This window comes from Gastrolobium bilobum, unplaced genomic scaffold, assembly GCF_033153095.1.
Source record: "Gastrolobium bilobum isolate Gb01-03AN ecotype WA unplaced genomic scaffold, APGP_CSIRO_Gbil_v1 utg73305, whole genome shotgun sequence".
In the NCBI taxonomy this organism is placed as follows: domain Eukaryota; kingdom Viridiplantae; phylum Streptophyta; class Magnoliopsida; order Fabales; family Fabaceae; genus Gastrolobium; species Gastrolobium bilobum.
In genome coordinates, this window is record NW_026898032.1 from 12,456 (window position 1) to 36,674 (window position 24,219).

At 35.1% G+C, this 24,219-nt stretch overlaps 1 protein-coding gene across 1 annotated transcript; it reads right to left on the bottom strand.

Moving 5' to 3' along the window:
• Positions 1–6,497: 6,497 nt before the first annotated feature.
• LOC133312290 (transcription factor MYB1-like) lies at positions 6,498–8,069 on the bottom strand. Its single transcript, XM_061513460.1, has 3 exons — positions 7,952–8,069; positions 7,606–7,735; positions 6,498–7,005 (listed from the first exon to the last, which is right to left on the bottom strand). Exons 1-3 carry the CDS (start codon positions 8,067–8,069, stop codon positions 6,498–6,500), a joined length of 756 nt encoding a protein of 251 aa, XP_061369444.1.
• Positions 8,070–24,219: the final 16,150 nt, after the last annotated feature.

Here is a 24,219-nt window from a genome sequence, read left to right on the forward strand (position 1 = left end):
GTTAGCAAACTAAACAGCAATTTCCTTATCCCTTGAGGTTGCTATTCAAACCGAAAATCCTAGGATGACTTTCGTGCAGTTGCAAGCATGGAGGGTTTTCAGCCGTGACAAGGATGGTGTGTAAGACAAAGACGGTGATATGAGATGAATGAATAGTACCATAGATATTTGAAAAAAAAATAAAGAGAAGGGAAGGAGTATAAGGACGGTGTAGCTGGGTAATGGTGTGTCAGGTGTAATGAGTTGTCACATCAGAGTCATATAAATCTATACTGAAGCTATTGGTAGCATCTGAGGTCCATTTAATGGTCCAAAATACTGTGGAAAATAGCTCTGGACCGGTGGAGACCTCATTCAACACAGCAAATTTTTTTTTTTTTTTAAGAGAAGGATTTGGGGAGAAAGAGAGGAATCTGACCGTTGTCAGATTTGAAAAACAGTTGGTATTTATTTATTTATTTATTTTGTTTAATTTTATTTATCTATTTTTATATTTATATTTTTTATTTTTTTATTTTTTTATTTATCTTTTAAAGAAATCACAGACCCATTTTTTATACATTGGGCTTAAAACTTTATTAAGTGGCCCAATCCTAATCCTAAGCAAAATAGAATCTTTCAAGGGCCCGATTCAAATTTGAATCTGCCAAGGACATACTCAAAGATGAGCTTAGAGACTTGAGTTATCAATTTCTTGTAACTCACGTGCCTCCTTTTAAACTTCAATTCCTTCACATTTTAGATGCTATATCACTTAAGATTGGTCCCTTTTTTTTCAGTCAGCATTCACAAAAACCTTCTCAAGTACCCCAAACTTAAGAGTTTACCATACCTCTAGTTCCCAGTTTACATTCTTAAGGTACACTATTCAATCACCAACATACTCATCACTTCACGTGTTTTTTTATTCATCAAAGGAAAATATACTAGCTAACTAAAAAAAAATTTCAAGACAGGATACAAAAATTAAACTAAACTAATGAAAATTAAAACAATACAAAACACAAAAGTTACACAGACTAAACATCCTATACTAACTGCACAACCACACTAGCAAACTAAGGACTAAATTACTAAAATCATTTAATTGTTCATCCAGCATCCAATAAAGAAATGAAAGTCTTTTCCTTGTTCACATGCCTACTCCAGTAATGCTTTAACCATCTAATCTTGCATGGAAATAATTTGATTCTTATCTTCAAATTTAGAACAATCTGCCCAGTATCCAACCAATTGATTATTTTCATTTGAACCTTTTCTTTTATGAGTGGACTAAGCCTTCCCAGTTGATATAAGGAGCTGGAGTTCAGATCCTTATCAAGCAATCCTAATGGTTCAAATTGATTGTCTCCAAAAAACTTAGTTGACTTAGGCTTTATTAGTTCAAAGCTTCCTTTATCTAAGCTATTATTTTCACTACTTAAAAGCACATGGTTAGCAACCAAATGATCAAACATAGATATAGGGGAATAACCATCAATGCCTTCATCTATAGAATTCATGGCATTCAAGACCTTAAATGCCATATTTTTCTCATTGACCCTCACATTCAATTCACCTGTTTTAACATCAATAATAGCATCCTCTTTAACTAAGAATGGCCTATCGAATATAATAGGCACATCCTTGCTGTCAGCTTCAAAATCAAGTATTATGAAATGTGCTGGAAAAATAAACCTATAAACTTTCACTAATATGTTCTCTATTTTTCCTTTAGGGACAATATTCCTATCTCCTATTGCACATGAAATTGTAAAAGAACCTGAAATTTCCAGCTTTGGAGGCAATTTGTTAGAGAGGTAGTGCTCTGCTTGCTGTTTTTGGAATTTTTTAGGAAAAAACAATTGTCTTGCCCTTGATATTAGTTGAGGAGCTTCATTGTTCTGCACTAACTTGTCTGGTGTCTTTGATTTCAGAACTGCCCTTACTGGTTTAACAGAGGTGTCTTCTTCCTTATATTCCTCTTGAGATGTAGATTGAATGGTTAATGGTTCAGCTGTAACAGTGTTAACCACTTGTTGCTCTTCCTTCTCCATTAATTTCTTCAAGGAAGATGGCCTTATAACAGGCTTTAGATGATCCACTTCTCTGCCACTCCTTAAATGGGGGGTTTTACTAGCTCCCTCTCTTTCTCTTCTTCGTATTTCAGTATCACTTGAGAGTGCTACTAAAGGTATATTGCTAATGGCTGAAACTAGCTCCCCTAATTGAGTTTCTATGCTTCTCAACGTAGCTCTATTAATTTCGAGGAGGGCTGAAACTGTATCCTCCACTTGGTTATTTTTTACTATGTATTTTTTCATCCACTGCTTAATGGAAGGTTGAACTTCAACATTGTTTGGCTTCTGCTGGTCAGTAGGAGGGGGCTGCATGTAACTAGGTGGGAATGACACCTCAGGTTGAAATGACATAAAACCATGTGGAAATGGCTCCTCAAGCTGGAATGATTGTTGCCATCCTTGTTGATTAAAGTGGTTTTGGTTGTTGTAGTTACAGTTGAAATCACCCACATAGAGAACTGATGTTGGATTTTTGGGGCATTCCTCAAACACATGGGGACCATAACACAAGGAGCAGACAAGTGTTGTAGTACATACTTGATAAGGTTGTTGGTAATTTTGCCCTTGATTTTGAGCAAAATCACCTCCTTGATTCTGCCATATCTGATGATTGAACTGGTTGTAGTTGTTATAATTTCGGTTGAAGTCTCCCATATAAAGGATAGATGTTGGGTTGTTGGGGCATTCTTTGAAAGTTCATAGCACAAGGAGCAGATAAGTGCTGTAGCAGCTATTGGAGCAGGTGCTGGTTGCCTTTCTTCCACCACCACTTTGGCAAGATTTTCTATAGTTTCATTTAAGGTAGCAAGTTGAGCTGCAAATGAAGTTGTTTCATCGACTTCATGTATGAAACTTGCATCATAAAATCCATTTTCCCATGCCATTGTGCTTCCCTTTTGTAGTGCTCAACAACCAAACCTTTCTTTTCTTCAAAATTGGCAGAACAGACTTGTCACTACTTTTTTTTTTTTTTACAATTTATTTCTGCAAACTTTACAACAAACGTATGAGTTTAACAGAAATTAAAAAGAAGAAGAATAAAAAAAACTCAAATTCAAGAACCTAAAGACAGAATATCAAAAAGAAACTAAATCAAACACCGTTCCCCGGCAACGGCGCCATTTTGTTGTTTGGATATTTATGTAAAAAAAGTATAGAATTCAAAAATTTCAAGTATCGTTCTCTGGGAACGGGAAATTCAATTTCTTTCGGTTATTCTTTTTCAATGAAAACTGTATTTTCTAAAATGCAAACTAAGGAAGAATAGTAAGAACAGATTTAAATGAGTTTAGAATCAATATTAAAAATCTAGAATTATGACTTCAATGAATTTTCCCTGAAAATTGCATGTCTGCGTTTTAACTGTTGTAGCACCTATAATTGATGGAATATGACTTTTTGTAGAACCTCACTAAACTTTCCCAAATTCAGTTTGTGAAATGATTCAAATTAATCCCTTAATCTTGAATCATTTTACTGATGACTTGTAATCATTTTCTTTCCTAGATTATTCCTAATCTTGAAAACTTGAATTAATGAAAAACATAAACTCAAATTTCCCAATATAAGTTCATGCAAGAATCTTTAAGCCCATTTCCGTGGAACTTAAACCAAGAAATATTCACTACTCAAACATCAAGCACATGCACAACAGTTCAGATTATTAATGGGTACTCATCATCTCCATCAGAATTCCAGAAAAAGGATTTAGCAATGCATGTTGAAAAATAAAGCAAAAATGAAATCTGAATTAACAGTAAACATGATTTTTATTCTCAAAGGAAAGAAATAGTAAAAGTAGAAGGTAATAGACCGATAAGGTTCTTCACGAAATCAAAATGCAATACTATGAAAAGCTTAAGAACAGAGAAATAAAACCACGAGTTGCACTGAAAGTTGGTCTTCTTGAATCCCTTCAAGAGTGGTGTTCTTCCTTGTGCATTCGCCAAAAAATCTCTCTTCTCAGTTCTGAGTTTTTTTCCTTTCTTTTTAACGAAGACTCTGACTCTTCTTTGGTTAAAACTTCAAGTTGATTCCGTTCCTTAGATCCAAGGAGCATCCAACAGCCTTCAATCTTCCATCTCATCTTTTTCTTTCATCTTCTCTTGCCATGTATCATTTTCTGTGGTAAAAAAATGAAAATAATTAGTGAAAAGTTAAATTCTCTTTTCCTACCCCTTTTTACCAACTTGGGCTTACTCCTTTAATTTTGGCCCACTTTTACCTGCATTTTAACACCATTCAGCCCATAAAACATAAGAAACTTACCACTAAATTAAGTATAAATTAAGACTAACAGTGACCAAACCAAAAAATTATTAACCGAAATAATTGAAAACTGAAAAATCAAAAAATAAAAAAACCGCAAAATTTAATTGGATTTGATAGATTTTCGATTTGGTTGGTGAAAACGGATCCAATTCAAACTGATCCAACGATTCACCAACCTTACCTTCTACCTACTTGGACCTTTCCCCAATCATAACCCAAAAATTATATAGCAAAAATTTAAACCAAAACCGATTAACCCATCATGTTGGAGAAAGTGAGTTGTGCTTGATCTATATTCTGCTTTTTTTGAATAAGATACATTATATATTTTTATTGCATGGGTTATTGTTATACAACAGCTCCTCTATAGGATGAAAATTTGGGATACTTCATATCCCAGGCAAACACATTGTAAATTTTTTGTTAGAAATAAAAATGGTAATTCAACTTTTTGTTGTACTATATTGAATATTAGATTATCGTTTACTGATATTTCTAGATTGTACAATAATCATCATATAAACTTTATAAAGCCAATACATATAAAAGATATGGTATTTGCATAATAATCATCATACAAATTTTAGTCTTTTTAAAAAACCAAAAATTGATCCAATCCAATCTAAATCAAATAAAATTAGATTGGATCGGATCAGTTTTAAAAAAAAATTCAAATTAAATAAATTATTATATTATTAAATCGAAAGAATTGAATCAGATGATTTTTATTTTCACAAGTAATATAATCCAGATCACAAATACTCATAACAACGGGTGTATTGTAAAAATTTACCTCTCGTACCTGAGTACAAGCTGCAAGAGTTGAGTGAAGCGGCGAAAAAGCACTACGGGGAACAACACCTCTTAACTCTAGTTTTTCCTTTTGCACATGCGGAGATGTCCCACGTGAGAATTGACTAATTCAACAACCAGTCAAATTGATGAAAATGAATGATTCTTATGTCTGTTGATTGGGAGATGAAATTTAAAGCTCCCGGCTCACAAGGGATTGGGTGGGATGGAAGATAGAGAGTGAAAGAGAAATTGAGAAGAGAAAAAAGAAAAGAAAAAAAAAAAAATAATATAAATATCATTTTTTTAATGAAAGGACCGTCGTGATCTTAGATCATGTTAAAATTTACTATTGATTGATGCTTGATTACCTGAATCTCCTGACGAGTAGAGCAGATTTGAGTGATGAAGGACCTGTCACTTGATATAATAAAATATTTATTTATTTTCATTAATAATGAAACCAATGTTGATGTGACATTTAAGAGTAGAATATTGAAAATGAAATTTAATTATGAGTGAAAAGTATCATATTAATTAGAAATGATTGAAGCCAGGACCAAATACTTGAAAAAGATTTCTAAACTCTGTCACAATATTTTGCAGTATGTTTGACCGGTTGATCCGTAATTTTGACCTCCAAATTGTTTGATGTAGGTTTTGAACTGGTTATGTATTTGATCTGGTATGAAATTGATGAACTAATTTGGAATTGGGTTCAACTAGTATTAAACTGGCATCGATTTTTTTTAGAAAAATCGATTTTGAAATTTTTAACAAAATACTTGAGATATACCACTAATGACATTTGAACTTAAATCATGTAGATTATAACTTATTCCACTTGCTATTAATCTAACTCTTTTTTTTCCTGTAAACACTGCTAATCTAACTTTAATTATTAGCTAAGATGCTTCTAATTTTATATTTATTATATTTCATTATATATATTTAATTCATGTGGTTGAAGTAATGACCAATTGAACCAGTAACCAACTGAGTCGATGAACTTTTCTAGATTGATAACATTGATATTTTGAATTAGGGAAAAATTATTCTCATGCTACATGATATAAGTTTTTTCTCATACACATATCTTTCGATAACTGTGTCACAATTTTTATTTTTATTTTTCAAGTGGTGGAACTCACAAATTTATGTCTATGACATGAGATAACTTATTTCTTTTAACATGATATTAATAAAACTATTTGAATTAAGATATTTTATCAAATTCAGTTATCGCAGTCACTCTCTTAGCCCCGGCCCTGGTCATACGAAGTTTAAATTTATGATGTAATGCAAAAATGTCATACTCGTCGCTATTATCACTCTCCTAAATAGCTTATTAATTAAAAACTCGTACATTTAAAATCATGAATCCCACAAATTGACATCAAGAAGAAAATCACTCCAACATTGATCTTCTATAAGAAAGTCCCCAGCATCTATGGTCAATGAAGAAAGCTCCTCATTCCAATTAGGGTCTTTCATGAGCTTCCCATCTTTGTCACCCAAGCAGCATTTGTCGTTCTCTGCATTGCCTCCCTTGTCGTCCATCACTGTTTCCCACCAATGATCCCGACAATTATTGCATTTGTTGTCGGTATTGTCTCCCTTGTCGTTTTGTCCATGTGCTTGGATACTGCACTCTTTGGCCTTGCTTTGATCTTCGCTAATGAATCTCTTTGTCAACCAGGGCGAAGTTCTAGAGAAAGTTAGAGGTTGAGGCTTTATCACAAGATGAGGTTTCACTATTTCCTTAGGCTTTGCATTGATATCTTCCTTATGAGAGGATACCCTCCTTCGAATATAGGTATTCCAGTAGTTTTTCACATCGTTAGGAGTTCTTCCAGGAAGCCTTCCAGCAATCAGGGACCATCTACATTCACAAACTATTTTGTTAATGAAAGACTACTTAAAGTTGACGGTTATAATAATGACATAAATACTCACAACTATTGGTTCAAGTGGTAACAAGTTCATTTCCCTAAACTAGAGATTTGAAGTCCAAGTATTAGGAATGGAGAAAATAGTATTACTAGAGCCAACCCCACTATTAGTCTGATAGTACTCAAATTAGATTAAATCGGCTTGGATATATAAATAAATAAATAAGGACGGATATATGTATTCTTGTCAGAAGACAAGAATATACCTTGAATGGGTGATAAAATTATTTTATGTGTTTAAAAAGTCACGAGTTCGAGTATAGGAAATAACCTACTTACAAAATTATAAGAATAAGATTGCATACAATAGACTCTCGTCCCGACCCTTACATCGGGAGTCTTGTGGAGTGATCTTTGCCTTTTATACATATTGTTTTTGGATATAATAGTGGCGCTAATATTTAAACATATGAACTCGTACAAACTACTCAAAATCTTTATCATTAGATCAATCCCTCTGGCTTCCTTTTATACATATTCTTGTCAAAAATAATCTGAATACATATAAATAGTAACGTGTAGAAGTCAACCTGTTTCCCAAAAGTCTGTGCAATCTTGTCATCATATCAATTTCGTCCTCAGTGAACCCTCCTCGCTTGATATTTGGTTTTAGATAATTCAACCACCGCAATCTGCAGCTTTTGCGGCATCTGTTCAAGCCTACAAAATTCAACAACATATATACAACTAAACATATGATCATGTGCTGCTATAACCACAGCACAAGTGGTGCAAGGACCTTTGCCAAGGGCAACGAAAATTAACGAAAAGCAAAAGAAAGAAAAAGAAAAAAAAATTGTGTTTCTCTAAAATAACTATTTCTCGGTAATCTTACAATTAATGAGCCATTAGTATCACAAAAGCAATATTATATACCTGCTCTTGCAGGAACTAGGTGCCATTTTCCTTCCCCGTATTGTTGCACACATGCCCTAAGAAGGTCATCTTCCACTTTACCCCATGCTCCTTTTCTCACAAGTAAGGATCCTTCCATTAACTACAATAAGATGCTTTGCACTCCAAGAAACTCACGCACCTAAACCTGTAAACTAGGCCTAGCTAGTTACAATTTTCTTTAAAATCTGCTCAGCTATATATCCTCATTGTACCCAACTCTTTTAACATATATGTACTCGAGATCACACTCAGAGAATCAACGTACAAGGCCTAGTGTCCACAAAACCCAGTGACTTCGTGTAAATGCCTAGTACCACAAGTGTGAATGTCTGGTACCACAATTGTACCAGGATACTTGATTGTTCGTGTACGGGGATGGACCAAAAGGTAGGTTCTCTTTTATTGAGATATATAATCTCGTATTAATTCTGTGGACAACTAATGTGACAATTATAAGGTCTTGGTCACTCTCACCCTTTGAGTTAACTTTTGGGGTGGTGTATCCCAAGGTTCTTTACATGGTATCAAGCTTGAGTGATTACAAAATCACAAGTTCGATCCTCACTGCCTCTCACTTTAAAGTGAAATTAAATTTAAAGCACAAAAAGGTAAACCAAAAAATTGGGCCTATGTAATATCCACACTTCTAGCCCAAAGAGCTCTCGTGTGAGGGAGCGTGTTGAGATATATAGTCTCACATTGATTGTGTGGACAACTAATGTGGCCTTTATAAGATCTTGGACACTTCCACCCTTTGAGCTAGCTTTTGGGGAGCGTATTGAAAGGTTCTTTACATCTTTACACTGGTTTGAAGTTGATCACGTCCTGTATATATCCACTTTTGCTATATGAAATTTTTTGGAGTAAATATATTTACACTAGGATCTGTATGTGGATCCAAACTTTCTATGTGTTGTTGAAAAATCATTTGTCATTTTAAATAATATAATTTTGTGTCATTTTAAATGATATCGTTTTTGTGTATATTTGATATTTTTTGGTGAACACGTGATTTTTTATCTTCTCTCTCCTCCATAAAATTAGGAATAGACACGCAACAGCAAATTAGGAAGACACATACATATATATATTCATGTGTTTAGTATAGAAAATTAATATTTTTCTTAAAGCATTTTCACTTTTTGTTTGTTTGTTGAGGAAGACATATTTCTTTGTTTTACAAGTTTTAATAAAAATATTTTTCGGTATTATTATACTTAACCCGTTCCTTCTTGACATGAGACTCTTTTTTTTTTTTGGTATCCGACGTGAGACTTTTTTGTCACTCACACTTGAATTCTTAACATATTTATGAGAAGTGAAAAAAAAGTTATGCCAACAATTAAGATGATAAAAATATAAACTTTCATATATAAATAAAGGGAAAAATATTTCTGCAATTAATACAGATAAGTTATCTGCATTTATTCTCAAAACGACATCGTTTTGGTATTGAAATCTTAAAAAATTATAAATATAAAGACTATTATAACTCTGAAATAAATTAAAATTACAAAAACACAATGATTTTCGCCCAAAATGACGTCGTATTGGGCTTACGGCAGAAAAAACGAATCCATAAATAAATTATGTATGGGTGAGTTACATTAGTTTCTTTTGCATCCATTCATATAAATAAATCTAGGGTTTTATAAGAGTTATGTTATAGGAAAAGTGATTCTGTAATGTTATAGAGATTCGTTTTGCGTGCCGTAGTTTTTTTTTTTTTTTTGCTTCAAAATGTATGGGTCCCACAAAATGTTGTGTGTAGGAAACTTTCTTGTGTCATGTGAAATAATAAATGCAAATCCCATAAATCTAATGACTACATACAATTTTGTAACTTATTTTACTTCTGAATTTTGTAAACCTACGAATTTTCTTATGCAGAACTTGTAACTGGTGTGGTGCTTGGTTGCTACTTGTTAGTTGTTTTGAAGAGGAAGAAGAGAATATTCCAGTGAATTATGCAACCTACTCAAAAGGTGCTTATTAGTGCGTATAAAACAAAAAGTACATGATTGTACTCCTGATCAAGATACTAATTAACTTCCTGTTAATTGTTTATACATGCACTTACGCTGAGTAATTTGTTTTTCAATAAAATCATGATAATGGAGATGGTGGACTCTATACTTGAACAAAATAAAAAAAATTCAATTAAATTACTCTAAAAATAAAAATAAAAATAAAAATAAAAAGATTGAGATATTTCTCTGATCTAGCCAGATGTTCTGTATATACTTATGAATTACTTCCAACCAAATAGAGTAGTTCCTGATGAATCGTGTTACCCATTCTCAGATTTAAATTTTGTTGTTCCCAGCAATTAATTTAAATCTAAAATAGCGAAAAATCAGAAAAAAAAAGTCCGACTGTGAAACAAAATAAAATAAACAAGAATCATCAGTCGTCAAAGTGCATGAAATGTATTAGAGTTATCTCAATGCCCATGTCAGATAATGAAAATAAAAATACTAAAAGAAAATAAAAATAAAAGAAATAAAAGAAAACTGAAATGATGGTTAGTCGTTCTAGTTAGTCGTTGTAGTATAGTGGTGAGTATTCTCGCTTGTCGCGCAGGTGATCTGGGTTTTATCTCCAGCAACGACGTCAAAATTTTGTTGCGACTTCGGCAAGTGCACTGGTCGTAAAAGTAATAAAGACTACGTGAGTACGAGATAATTTCCACGAGGACTATAGTTTCAATCACTAATTCACTTTTATGCTTTAATTGGACAATGAAAGATAAAATTTGTAAGAACCCGCACCGGTAAATTAGAAATTTAAATAATTAATTTTAAGTTTAAGAAATAATTTCATAATTGACCTTGAATAATTATGAGAGGACTTAAATAATTAATATAAGGGTTGAACAACCCTTAAAGTCGCTTTTTTGACGAAAAGTGCAGATATCGGTTTTGCTTCACGGTATAAGTGCATGTCTACTGGTGAAGTACCCCGAAAAATTATAATAAGAGTATGAATATTCCTAGAATAATATCTAGGACTAGTAAACCAAGTTTGGAGTCATAATCATGAGTATTGATGTCAGACAAAGGTAGGCAAAGGTAAGCAAAAAAAGAAGATAGATAGAATAACTTATCCCTAAAACAATTTACATTTATTACATTTGAGAAATAGAAGAATAATTTTGTTCATTTTCTCTCTCATTTTTTATCCAAAAATAATAAATGAAAAAAAAAGGTTTATAATTATTACTTTTAGTTAAGGGTTTTCAGAGCTGAATGATCAACATTGTAAAAATTAAAATAAAATTAGAGCTACGGATTTTTGGTGTATTTGAGATTTAAAATCAAACATGGGTCGGAATTAAAAAATAAAAACGTATTGCTAAGTTAATGACCCCTAGACCAAAGCTCTATTTATTTAAAGTATGTGTTTATTTTAGTTTATAATCAACGGTATTATTGCCACATGTTTGCAATTAGGGGTGCTAATTAACGAGCTATGGGACCTTTCAGGGGCATTTGGCTCGGCTCGTGAAGGCCTAGGCTTACATGTCTAAAATTGATTGTTGGCATCAAGTTTGAAATTGTATAAAAGCTCGTTTAATAAAAAGGTATCAGGCTTCAATTCAAAAGCTCGGCCGTAGAGCCTCTCAGGCTGGACTAGTATATTATTTTTTTATTTTAATATTTTTTATACTACTTGTAATGGCCTATCTTTCTCCTCAATCCATTTTATTGGTTAAATAGACTTTTTGAATGATTTTGTTCTATATTACGTTGATATATATTGAATTTATGATATTTATGGAATTACTAGTGTTGTTGATTGTATATTCTGTTTAGATAAATTTTTGTTATTTTAATTTTTTTAAACAGGCTTACAAGCTAAACCAAGCTTTTATTTTTTTGTAAATAAGTAATGCCACAAACCGATAATAATATTTATGACAGGTAACAAGCTTGATCAGGCTGACACATTTAAATACAGACTTAATTTAAGACTAAAGCTCGGCTCGGCCCGTTAAGACCCTTCTTGCAATTACTTGTATAAAACAATGCATGCTATATTCATGCATTCACGTTTTACCTAATCGCTTGTCTCAGCCCTCCGATTGCTACTAAATAAAATCTCATGTGCTGCTGATATGTTTGTAATGCATGTTGCAATTTCCATTCACCTTTTTTACTCACTCATTCCCCAACTTTTTGTATTCCTATCATATCACTTCAAAAAGCATATTAACCATCTCTCTCTATGTATGTCTTTTGCAATACTTGTACTACTACTACTGCTTTATATACACTCTACTGCGCTGCGCATTTTTGTGTCTGCAAGTGACAGTTACTTGCGAGCAAAGAGAGAGAGACACTCGTTCTGGTGAGCATGGCAAAAAAATTTAATTATTGCATTTTTATTAAATAATTACGTATTTATTGCAGTTTTGAAAATAATTACGAATCTATTGTACAATGTGACACTTTTTTTGGGCGTCACATGTGACGCCTCATGTAGGCGTCTCTCAACTGAGGGAAGACGCCTCAATGGAGCGTCTCTCACCTAAGGTTGACACGTGTCATTTTTTTTCCAAAAAAATAATAATTTAATCATAAAACTTCTGAAGGCCATAACTTTTGACTCGGGTATCCAATTCATGTAATTCTTTTTTTGATTCCACATAACTTTTCGAGATCTACGCAATGACATCTAATTTGATATATTTTATTTCTCACAAACACAATTTTAATTTGCAAGAATGGTATTATAAGCGCGGTTAAACCAAGAAGCATCTGAGTTCTGGGTTTGTGATTTAATATAAAAAAATTAAATAAAATTTTGATTTCTGATTTAATTTTTTTTATAATACTTTTTTTATTATAACAAAAATTTGGTTTATGATTTAAATTAAAATTAAAAATAAAAATTATTATTAATACGGAAAACAAAATAAATATTTGATTTGTGATTTAAACTAAAAAATCAATTTGAAAAATCTGTAGAAATAAAGAAAATAATTAAATAAATATTCTAAATCTCTAAGGAAGAAGGATATTATTTTTGAAATTAATGATTAATGCTATAAGCTTCTGGGTTATTATTCGTGGTTTGAAATTAATGACGGCTTATGAATGTTTTTCAAAAATAAAATTATCTAAATTAGGCGTGATTGCCTCTTGATTGAAACCCAATTTAGACGTGATTGGTGACGTGTCAGGTGTTGACACGTGTCATATTTTTAAACTCAGAAGCCTCTGAGTTCTGCGTTTGTGATTTAATATAAAAAATAAATCAAGATTTGATGTGTGATTTATTTTTTTTTGTTTGTGATTTAAATTAAAAGTAACAATTATTATTAATAAGGAAAACAAAATAAAGATTTGATTTGTGATTTAAACTCAAAAATCAATTTGAAAAATCTGTATTTATAAAGGAAATAATTAAATAAATATTCTAAATCTCTAAGGAAGAAGGATTACCTAATTTAAATTTAAATTATGTTTGTGAGAAATAAAATATATCAAATGAGATGTCATTGCGTAGATCTCAAAAAGTTATGTGGAATCAAAAAAAGAATTACCTGAATTAAATACCCGAGTCAAAAGTTATGGCCTTCAGAAGTTTTATGATTAAATTATTATTATTTTTGGAAAAAAAAAATGACACGTGTTAACCTTAGGTGAGAGACGCCCCATTGGGGCGTCTTCCCTCAGGTGAGAGACGCCTACATGAGGCATCAATGTGACGCCCAAAAAAGGCGTCACATTGTATAATAGATCCGTAATTATTTCTAAAACTGCAATAAATGCGTAATTATTTAATTAAAATGCAATAATTAAATTTTTTTGCCAGCATTGCCTTCTCCTTTAAGCTATAATTTTTCATCTGTGTTTTTTTTTTTTTTTTTTTTTTTTGCCTTTTCGGTGTTGTTGTTGAAAGCTAAAGAGTCATCTTGGAAATGAAAGATACTAGTTCCTCGCTTACACTTTATTTTTATTTTTATGCGCCTTTTTTATTTTCTATCAACAATGTTCCAATGAGGTTTGTTCATTTTCTTCTTCTTCTTCTTTTTCTTTTTCCTTTTTCTTTCTAAAGCCTTTCATCATGCTCTGTTTTGGAACTGAATGGACTTGTGAAATTTCTATCACAATTTTTCTTTCTAGAACTTGTGATGCTGCAGGTTATGCATACAATGTTTTACTATTTCTATTTACCATAACACTGTTCTATTGGTTCTAACGTTGATTTCTCTCTCTTTCCTCTCTTTCAGTTTTGGATTCCTCTATGGAAATATATTTTACTACTTTCTGTTTTTTTTCTCTTTATTTCTCTGTGCTCTTGTTTGTTATTAAAATTTTGAATGCAAATTTATAAAAATGAATTAGTTACTCTCAGTTGTTAATTTAGATATATGATTTTATAACGATGCACCCGAGCTGACTGACTTGGATTAGACTTTTTTATAATTTATTCCATAGTTTAGGGCTTTTCAATAATTGTTAATTATTTTTCTTTATGTTATTTTTAGATTACATATGAGTGTGCGTTGATTGTGCGCTATCTCCATTGATTGCGCATGATTATAGTTGTTTACTTTTTGTTATTTTTATTTTGCCTATTTAAGGCTTGGAGAACCCTATTGTTAGAATTTCCCACCTTGTAGTGTTAATAAATTCTTGTACTAATTTTTCAGAAAATGAAAGAAGGTTAATAGGTTTCTGAATAGTGACATTCTCTTTGACGTTCTGTCCCCGATTTTGTTAATAAGTTAATAGGTTAATAATTTTATGCCAGTAATCTGCTCTCCACATAGTTGTAGATTACCTTTCTAATTAATAAAGAATAATTAAAGTATTGATTTTTTTCCCTTCCTTAAGATTGAAATTCTAGTTGAAATGATGTTATTTTGAGCCTTTAAATCTGTATTTTTAAATAATATTTTTCTTCCTTCTGTTTTCAATTTGATATAAAGTTTTCATAGTTTGGTTTCGATAATATTGATTGATACTTTACTTTAAAACAACACTTAAAGTTTGATAAAGCATTGACATTTTTTTCCTGCCTTGAACTTGAGTAGTTTTAATAAATTCTTGTACCAACGTTTCAGAAATAGCTCTATTTATTTTATTTTATTTTATTTTTACTAACAGCTCTATTTATTTTTAAGTATGTGCTTGTTTTTGTTTATATATCTTCATGGGTATTACCAACTTATTCTTTCTAGCAAACTCGGGTACGCAATAATAGCACATGATTTGAGAGAGAGAGAGTACATGCATGTATCAATTAATTTGTCTTATGAGAAGAACATCATGCTCATGCATTTACGTTTTTCCTATTCGCTTGTCTCAGCAGTCCGATTCACAAATCCCTGTGCTTCTGATATGTTTGTTATGCATGTTGCAATTTCCATTGACCTTTTATACACTCATGCCAACTTTTTCTATTCCTTTTTTTTTTTTTTTGGAATTAACTTTTTGTGTCTGCGGGTTACAGTTACTTGCGAGCAGAGAGAGAGAGACTCCTTTCGATGAGCATTACCTTTTCTTCTGAGCTCTAATTTTTCATCATAGATTTTTTTTCTTGGCCTTTTTTGCCTTTTTGGTGGTGTTGCCTTTTCATATTATAAACAAAAGTATATATAATCATATATGAACCTAATATAAAAAGTCAGAAAAAATTTTATTACAAAATTCAAAGTAAATTGAGGCCCGTTCAATTTTTGATAGGTCGGCCTTTTAGCTTGTTGATCATAATGGCATTACCAAAATCAAATTAAAGGAATTCATGTTTAGAAAGAGGGAAATTTTTGTTTTCAAGAAGGAGACGATGTGCACTACAGTGTGATGGATCCGCTAATTAAAGGAGAAGATATAAAAGAATCAACGATCAAGAGTAGGTTTTATTTTTCAAAAAAGAGAGTAAGTTTCGTAAAAAGAATGAATAAAAAAAAGATGAAGGTTGCTGTTCATAAATATTAAATAGAGATAGAGTAAAATTAAGGAGTATTGGACTAATAGTTAAAAAACAGCCCACGAAGCCCATTAAAATTTTCCAGCCCAACATTAATATAAGGGAGTGTGCAATTCTGAAAATTATATATATTTATTAAAAAAAAATCTGAAAATCAGGGAGGTGCAGTGACCAACCTTAGCCCCTCCCCTGGGTCTGCTTCTGCCAACGAGGTTGGTTCATTTTTTCTTTTCTAGTTTTGGTTCTGTGTGGCGACTTAATTTTTCTTTTTCTTTTTCTAAAGCCTTTTAATCATGCTCTGTTTTGGAACTGAATTGACTTGTGAAATTTCTATCACATTTTCTTTCTATGACTTGCGATGCTGCAGATTATGTTTATCACATTTTGTATCGCATTTTCTTTCTAAAAATTTCTGTCATATTTTCTTACTCTTTGTATTTACCATACACTGTTCTATTGGTTATAGCTATGTTCAAAATGTCCTACTGTTAATTTCTCTTTCTCTTTCACTCTTTCAGTTCTGGTTTCGTCTATGGAATTTTGTTTTTTTACTACTTTCTGTTTGTTAGGCCTGGATAGACCGTAGAAATAGTAAATGAGTTCTGAGTGTTTACCTAGGGTCCTTAGGCTCTTATTTATAGGATTACCTTCCTAGGTTTGGGCCTTTTGAGATCCCCCAATTGTAGTAGGATTCAACTCCCTTTCTGTTGGGATGTGATCCTCATTTTGTGCTCTTTGGCTGTTTGGATTTGTTGAGATGTTGATGACTCTTTATCTCTCCAAATATTCTGATAGGTAGTTGGGATATGATATTTACATCCATAACAGTTGCCCCCCAGCTCGGTATTTTGAGGTTCGGGATGTCGAGGTGGTGTTGTGTTACCTCGGATTCATTTTTGTCCGAGTTCGTTGATCTCGGGTTTGGAACTTCGGATTTTTTGAAGTCTGCGCTCTAACTCGGAGTTGCTTTCGTCAAGATCGCACGCGTTATGCCCCTTGATCTTCCTTGATGTTTGTATGTATAGTCAAGTGGGGGCGTGTCAGATGCGACTTTGATCTCATTTTGAGATTTTGGATATCGTTGTTCCGAGTTTTGATTTCATTGTGCTGGACCGAGCTGACATTCTCGGTCATGTTGCGACCTTTGGCTGTGATCTTTTACTCGATTTGAGACTTCATGGCGCTACTGTAGCTCGGAAGTCGGGGCTTGGCCTCGTCACATCTGCCTGACCTTTCGTGTCACGCCTGATGTGACGGTTACAACAGTCCACGCATTTTACGCTCGTTGGTGGTTCGTGCATCGTGCAGAGTGTGCTATGCTGAGCCTTATGTAGGTCATGATTGAGCACATTGAATGCGTGCAGAAGTGATTTCGCTATTTTGCCCCTGGCTACTCGAACGGTTTTCAGCATTTCCCTCTTCGCGCCAATGACTTTATTTCTTCTTTAAATACCAGCTTTTCAACTGGTATACGGTTTTCGTTTCTCCTGGGCTCTCTTCTTCCATTTCCGGTTCTGTGCCTTCGAAACTTCCTTGGAGCTCTTGTCAATTTCAGTGAAGGTTTTCGCGTGTTTGAGTTTAGTCCTCACCATCTTCACTTCCATATTCAGGTACCCTCACGTTTCTTCACTTTTATAAGTTTGTTTTTCGCTTGGTTTAAGTTGAATTTGATAGCTGTCCTCATTGGAAACGAAGGTGGTGTTTGCGTTCCGTCCTTTCGAATCCCTAGTTTCTTGTTTCCCTCTTCGGAGTGTTGTTCGGGGTTCGTGATGAGTGCCCCTAACTCCTTCACTGGCCAGGCTTCTGGCGGAGGTGATGAACTGAGAGAGGAGGTAGTGAGGCGATTGCCCAGGTCAGTCCAGTACTGGCTTTTTGGTAAAGAGTATACTGAGGAGGAGAAGCTTCAGCAGCTTCTCCGTGGTCATAGGGGAAGTCTTCGGAGGTCCCGAGGTGGTCTTGGTAGGAGAGGGAGAGGTCGGAGGTCCCTTCTTGCTTCGATGACTCTGCTGCAAGTTGGGTACCGTTTGTTGACCTCGTCAACTATTCTGAAAGCTCCATCCCGTTTTCGTGGAGTCCATGCTCATTGTCGTCCGATCTCGAAAATCCTAGATCGGATTGGGATGATTTTTGTACTGATCCTCACCCTTTGGGTTCCAAAGCCACGGCAATGGAGGAGTCCGACATCCAGAATTGGGTCACTTATGAGGTCCTCAGCCTGCGGTCCACGATGTCTCCTACTGACGTGGCCCAGCTTCCGGTTGGAGACCCTAGTGGGGTGGATATGCTCCCAGCGGGTGATTATCCGGTGTGCGCGGGGCCTATTTTAGACGAACCTCACTTCTTTTTCCTTTATAGAGATCTGATCACTAGGTTAGGGATTCAGTTTCCCTTCACCGAGTTCCAGATGGCTGTAATTCGTAGACTTCGGGTTGCGCCTTCCCAACTCTATCCCAACTCCTGGGCCTTCATCCGGGGTTTTGAACAAGTTTGCGCCTACCTCTGACTTCCTTGTACAGTTTGCCTTTTTCTATACTTTTTTGATGTGTATACATCCCGGACTGGGGCCGAGGCTAAGGAGAGAAAGGGTTGGGTGACTTTCCGAGGCGCTCCAAATCGGGGTATTTTTATCCCCTACTCCCAATCTTTTAAGGGTTTTAAGGACGCCTACTTCAGGGTAGTAGCTCGTTCGGACTGCTTACCGTGGTTTGCCTCGTCTTGGGGAGACGATGGGGACCTGGCGAGTCGGTTCGAGCTTTACTGGACGCGGAGTCATTATCAACGGCGTCCTAGGGACTACGCTACTCCTGGAGTGGCCCTTTCCGACTCGGAGAGACTGGCGGCGTCTGTCCTGGTTAGTTATGCCAGGAAATTTGGAGAGGACCTCCTTTGTGAATTTGGTATGTCGCTTTCTTTTACGGCTTTTGTCCGACATGTGTTGTGATTTAAGTTCTAACCTTTGAAATATCCTTTGCAGTTAGCATGATGAGCGAGGAATACATGAAATTTTTGCCCAAGCCAAAGAAGACTTCCAAAGGGAAAGCTAAAGTAGATCTTTCCTCCGAGGTTGAGTCTATCAAGAGACGACAGACTAATGTCGGACAAGGCGATAGTTTGGCCACTGGCGAGGTTACTTTAACCGATGTTTCGGCTTCCCTCTTTACATCTTCGCCATCTTCACTTCCTCCTCCTCCTCCCTTTCCTCAAGGAAACCTAATTGTCTTGGAACCTGGGGAGTTGTGGAAGGTCGGAATCTCAGACCGACTTAGGGCTGTGCTGAAGCCTCCTCAACAATTTATGGGCTCTTCGTCCTTGACTTCCGAGATGAGGAACACGTTAATCTGTCTGGAAGAGGATTATCTGAAGGCGTCTTCCTTGCTCCAGTCGTTCCAAGACCTTCATCAAAGACTCGATTTGTCCTCAGCTTCCAACTCGTCCCTTGCTCTTAGGGTGGAAGGGCTGTTGGCAGAGAAATTCGAGTTGGAGAAGAGGGTTCATGAATTGAATTTGGAGCTGGAGGCGACAAAGAAAGCTGCAGAGTCGGCCAATGCTAAGGAGGAAGAGCTGAAGGTAGATAAAGATGCTCTTTCCAAGTTTGTGAATGACAAGGATGCCCAGATCCGCAAGCTGCATACCGACTTTGACGAGGCTAAGGCCATAATCGTGAACGCAGCTATTGGGGCCTTTGCCAATGCTATTGCTCAAGCCCAGGTTCTGAACCCTGGCCTTATTATTGACAGAATGGACGTTTCTTATGGTGTGAAGGATGGCGCTATCATTCCTGGGACTCCGGGTTCAGATTCTGATGATGAAGAGATCGAAGCCGAGGTTAATGAAGTCGTTTCTCCTCGCATGAATTGATGAAGGGGTTGGAATGCCGGCTTTCATTTTGTAACCTTGTTATGGGGCCCTTGAGCCCCTTTATTTTCTTGCCTGAACATAATTGGTTTTAAATATATTTGCTCTGCGGAATTTTAAATAATATTTTTAGTAATATTATAGTTTCCATGAATTATTAATTAATTTTTAAATTTTTATAAATTTTCATCTTAAGTTATTTAATAAATTATTTTAATTTAATAGTTAAATTGACCAAATTTTGTAAGCATGAAAAATTAGTATACATTATAAATTAACTTAATCTTAGTATATATATTTTAAAAATTCAAGTATTAGGTAATCTATCATAGAAGAAAACCACTGTTAATATGCTAAGCGAAAAATTATAATATATGAGCTAGCCAAGAAAATATATTTTAACCCAAAACCTAAGTGTAATAAGTTTGTGAAGAATTATAATCATTCTCACTTAATTCATTTTTAATCTATGCGAAACTCGTTGGGACTTAAATTTAAGGAAAAAAATGTGTGTGTTTTCAAAAGAACACAAATTTATGTTCTTTTAAGAGAGAGAGAGAGAGAGAGAGATATAAAGAGATATAAGTTGTACTGAAAAAATATAGACAAAAAATAAAATAAAAGTATGGGTCTCATCTCTTTATATCTATTATTTTTAAAAAAAATCTAAGTTTATGTCATTTAAAAGGAGACACGTTTTTTCCTAAATTTAATGCAACTTTCACGTCTTCGAAACTGATTTGATTCCAGACATAGCGAAAATAAATAATGTTACACGTTTTGACTGGTTCATACCGGTTTTTGTGCATAACCAATTTACTGAGCAACCCAAACCGGCTACCTGAACGGTTCATCGGTTTGATCTAGTCGGCTGGTTCAAGCCGATTTTCACAACACTGGTGTAAACTACTACAGTAGTTTAGCTTAGAAGAGTTGAAAAAGCAATCCAAGATGCAACGAAAATAATGAATGGGAGGACAGCATCACAACACCTTTGGATGCCTTTGTCTTTTTGCATGTATGTATATATATTGCAAATGACACTTCTTATGCCAGACAAGGAAAATGGAGCCAACCATAAAGAGAGAATAAATCAGCCCCTCAATATTCGAAGGGTCAGCTGCCAAATGGAGCAAATGATAAGTGCTAAAAACATTATGTTTTTAATGTGAAAAATAATTCAAATAATAATTAATATGATTAAAAATATGGTGTTAATTGATATAATCTTAAAGAATATTAAAATGCCAACAAATAGATAAGATTTTAATCTTTTCTCATTGTTTCAGGTTGTTTTATACTAGAAGAACAAATTACTACTAACCTGATAAAGAGAATAGACCGAAGATAAATCCAAAAAATAAATAAAAATAAAATAATCGATCAAGCTCACCTTACTGCTCGCTGCGAGCAAAGCAATTGAGCTCGCCCGTCAACTCCCCATAACGAGCAACGTGGCGAGGAGCTCGCTCCACTGCTCCCCACAGCGAGCAAGTAAGCGAGCAAAGCAATTGAGCTCGCTGCACTGCTCCCTGTAAGAACCCGCACCGTTAATTAAGGTATTTAACTAATTAATTATGCAAAATTAGGAAATGATTCCATAATTGACCCTAATAATTGTTTATGAGGCTTAGAAATCGTAATAAGTGATTAAGAATGCTGAAAGTCACTTTTCGGAAGAAAAGTGCAGATACCGGTTCTGCTAGTCGGTATAAATGCGTGCCGAAAAAGTATCCCCGAAAATTAATGTAAGTGCATGATAATTACTAGAATGATATTTAGGACTTGTAAAATGAGTTTCAAGTCCAGATAATGAGAACTGGTGTTGGAAACCGGTACTGGCTTGGAAAAGCGCGTACCGGAAAAGTGCTCAGAAAATTATAAGAAAAATATGATAAATCTTAGAAAACTATGTAGTTTCATAATCCAAAGTTTGGGATTAAAATGCTAAGTGTAGCAATTAAAGTTAATACTGTGTGTTTTATGGCTAAGTGGCTATAAATACCCTTGTTAAGGGCACAAAGCCCTAGGTTTTCTGTTGCTACGTGAATGCTGGAGTGGCTGGTCAGTTGCTACTGTTCTGTTGAGCTTTCTTCACCATCTTGGAGATCAAGTGCCAATTTTGCTTGGTTTCTTCACCTCCAAACACTTGAGCCTTGTGTGAGTGGTCATTGTGAGTGTGAAAGGAGCACCTTTTCTGAGTTGTGGTGGTTGTGGGAGCTGAGGTGTTTTCTGGTTTGGTGGCATTCTTGTTGAGGAGTGTTGTGCTTGGCTTGTGAGGCTTCAAGGAGCTTCATTTGTGAAGAAAGATCCTTGCTTGGGTGGTATTTTCGTACACCCTTGAAGTCAGCACCTTGGGAGCTGATTGTGAGCTTCAAGAGCACCTCCAACCTCTGTCTTGAGCTTTGGTAAGCCTTGTCACCTTTGGTCTTGAGTCTTTGAACTTAAAAATGAAAGCTTGATGCATGTTAAGGCTTAAAGATGATAACTTGTTGTGGGGTAATGTTGAACACACCTAGAAATGCATGTTTAGGTGTTTAAAATTGGTAAAAACCCAACCTTGGAAGGATATCTTCACGAAAATGCAGAAACTGCATTCTGTCGTGAAATATCCGGATATCGGCCCGTGGAATATCCGGATATGGGATATCCGGATATGATATCCGGATATGTGTATTCGGATATGGGGTTTTGGGATATCTGGATACTAGATATCCGGATATGGGATTCTGGATATCCGGATATTGCATATCCGGATATGTCCAGTGAGATATCCGGATAATGCATATCCGGATATGGTCCAGAGGAATATCCGGATATTCTGGGATTTCGTAGAACAGTAGCTGTGCTGTGTGTACAGTAGGCTATTGGGGGTTTGTGGACCCTAGATTGATGAAGTTGAACTTCTGTATTTAATGGACTAAGCCAGAATCATGGGATTAAGGGCTTGTGGCTTTGTTAGAAGCTTTAAGACTTGAAAACGTAATGAAAAGGCGTTGTCTTAATTTTGTATGCTTGTAGTGCATATTGTTGATGTATTGTTGGTCCATAACAGATTGTGAATCTGCTGTGTTTGGACTTTGAGCTGTGGACTCTTGGCTTTTGGAGTTAGCTTGCAAGGTAAGCTTTCGTGTCCTCGGTTTAGCCATGTTGTGGTTCCACCATGTCCCATGGGGGTATGGTTTATGCATGCTGTGTACATGCTTTTGGATATTTGATATGTTGATTGAACTTTACGTGTAATGGCTTTTAATATGCATGTGTTGTTTCATCTTGACGGGAAGCCTGAGTATGTAGCGCCATACAAGACGGTGTACCGGGGTGAATGCAAGTGGTACTTGCACGGTGTGTAGGCGATAGACGTATACCTGCACTGTCTCTGGCCAGTAGATAGTATTGACACACATGGCATGATTATCTGCTGCATTGCATTGTTTTTGAAATGATAAATGATAAACTGCTTTTGATCTTATATTGCACATGTAAGTGAGCTTGGGGTGGAAGATCCTTGAGGACTCACTGACTTACTGAGATTTCTAGATTAGAGATCTTACCCCACGTTTGGGGAATGCTTATTTCAGGATCAGGTAGTATGGGTACTGATGCCTCAGGCGGCAGGAGGCCGGAGCTTAGCTGATTTTGTTGTTTCTGCTTATTTGTTAGCATGACTGGATTTGGATGCTGTTTATGTCTTCCGCTATTTATGATCTGTTGTTGTTGAGACTAATGTTGGGCATGTTGCCTTATTTGAGTGAGCATGGGGATTGTCCATGACACTCTCTGTTAGTACTTGTAGTTTGGAGTTGTATAAACTGTTAGATGGTCTGGTCTACGTTGTTGTAGTTCCGTGACTAGAGCCACATTTATATTATTTATGTTATGAGGTATTTCAGTTAGCTGTTTTATTGCAATTACATACAGGCGATGTTTTATTAATTGATTATTAAGCAAGTTGGTAATGTTAATGACATCATAATTGAAAAGAAAAAGTAATTCCGCATTTTAATTAAGCGCAGCTTAATACGATATTATGATAACATTACCGGATATATACGGGGTGTTACATTTATGGTATCAGAGCAATGGTTCGAGGGAAAAGCCTGTATGTATTGCAATTGCTAGGTTGTTTGGTTGTGTCCGTCTTTGTGTTTACTCCGTCGAATTTTATTATGATGATGTATATGTGATCACATTGCGTGGGCCTGATCAACTCATAATTTGTGTAACTTGTGCAGAGTCATGGTAAGGCCGGGAGAACACGAGAGACTTCTGAGGATCAATCCGATCCTATCCTGACTGCATTACCTGAGATGCAGGCGGCTAGGTTAGCCGATCAGGAGGCCGCTAGAGTGGCCAACGCGGCAATGATGGAAGCTGTTCACGAGGCGAACCGGATAGCCGCAGCTGAGGTTCGTGAAGCGAACCGGAGGACCACTGAGGAAGTCCTCGAG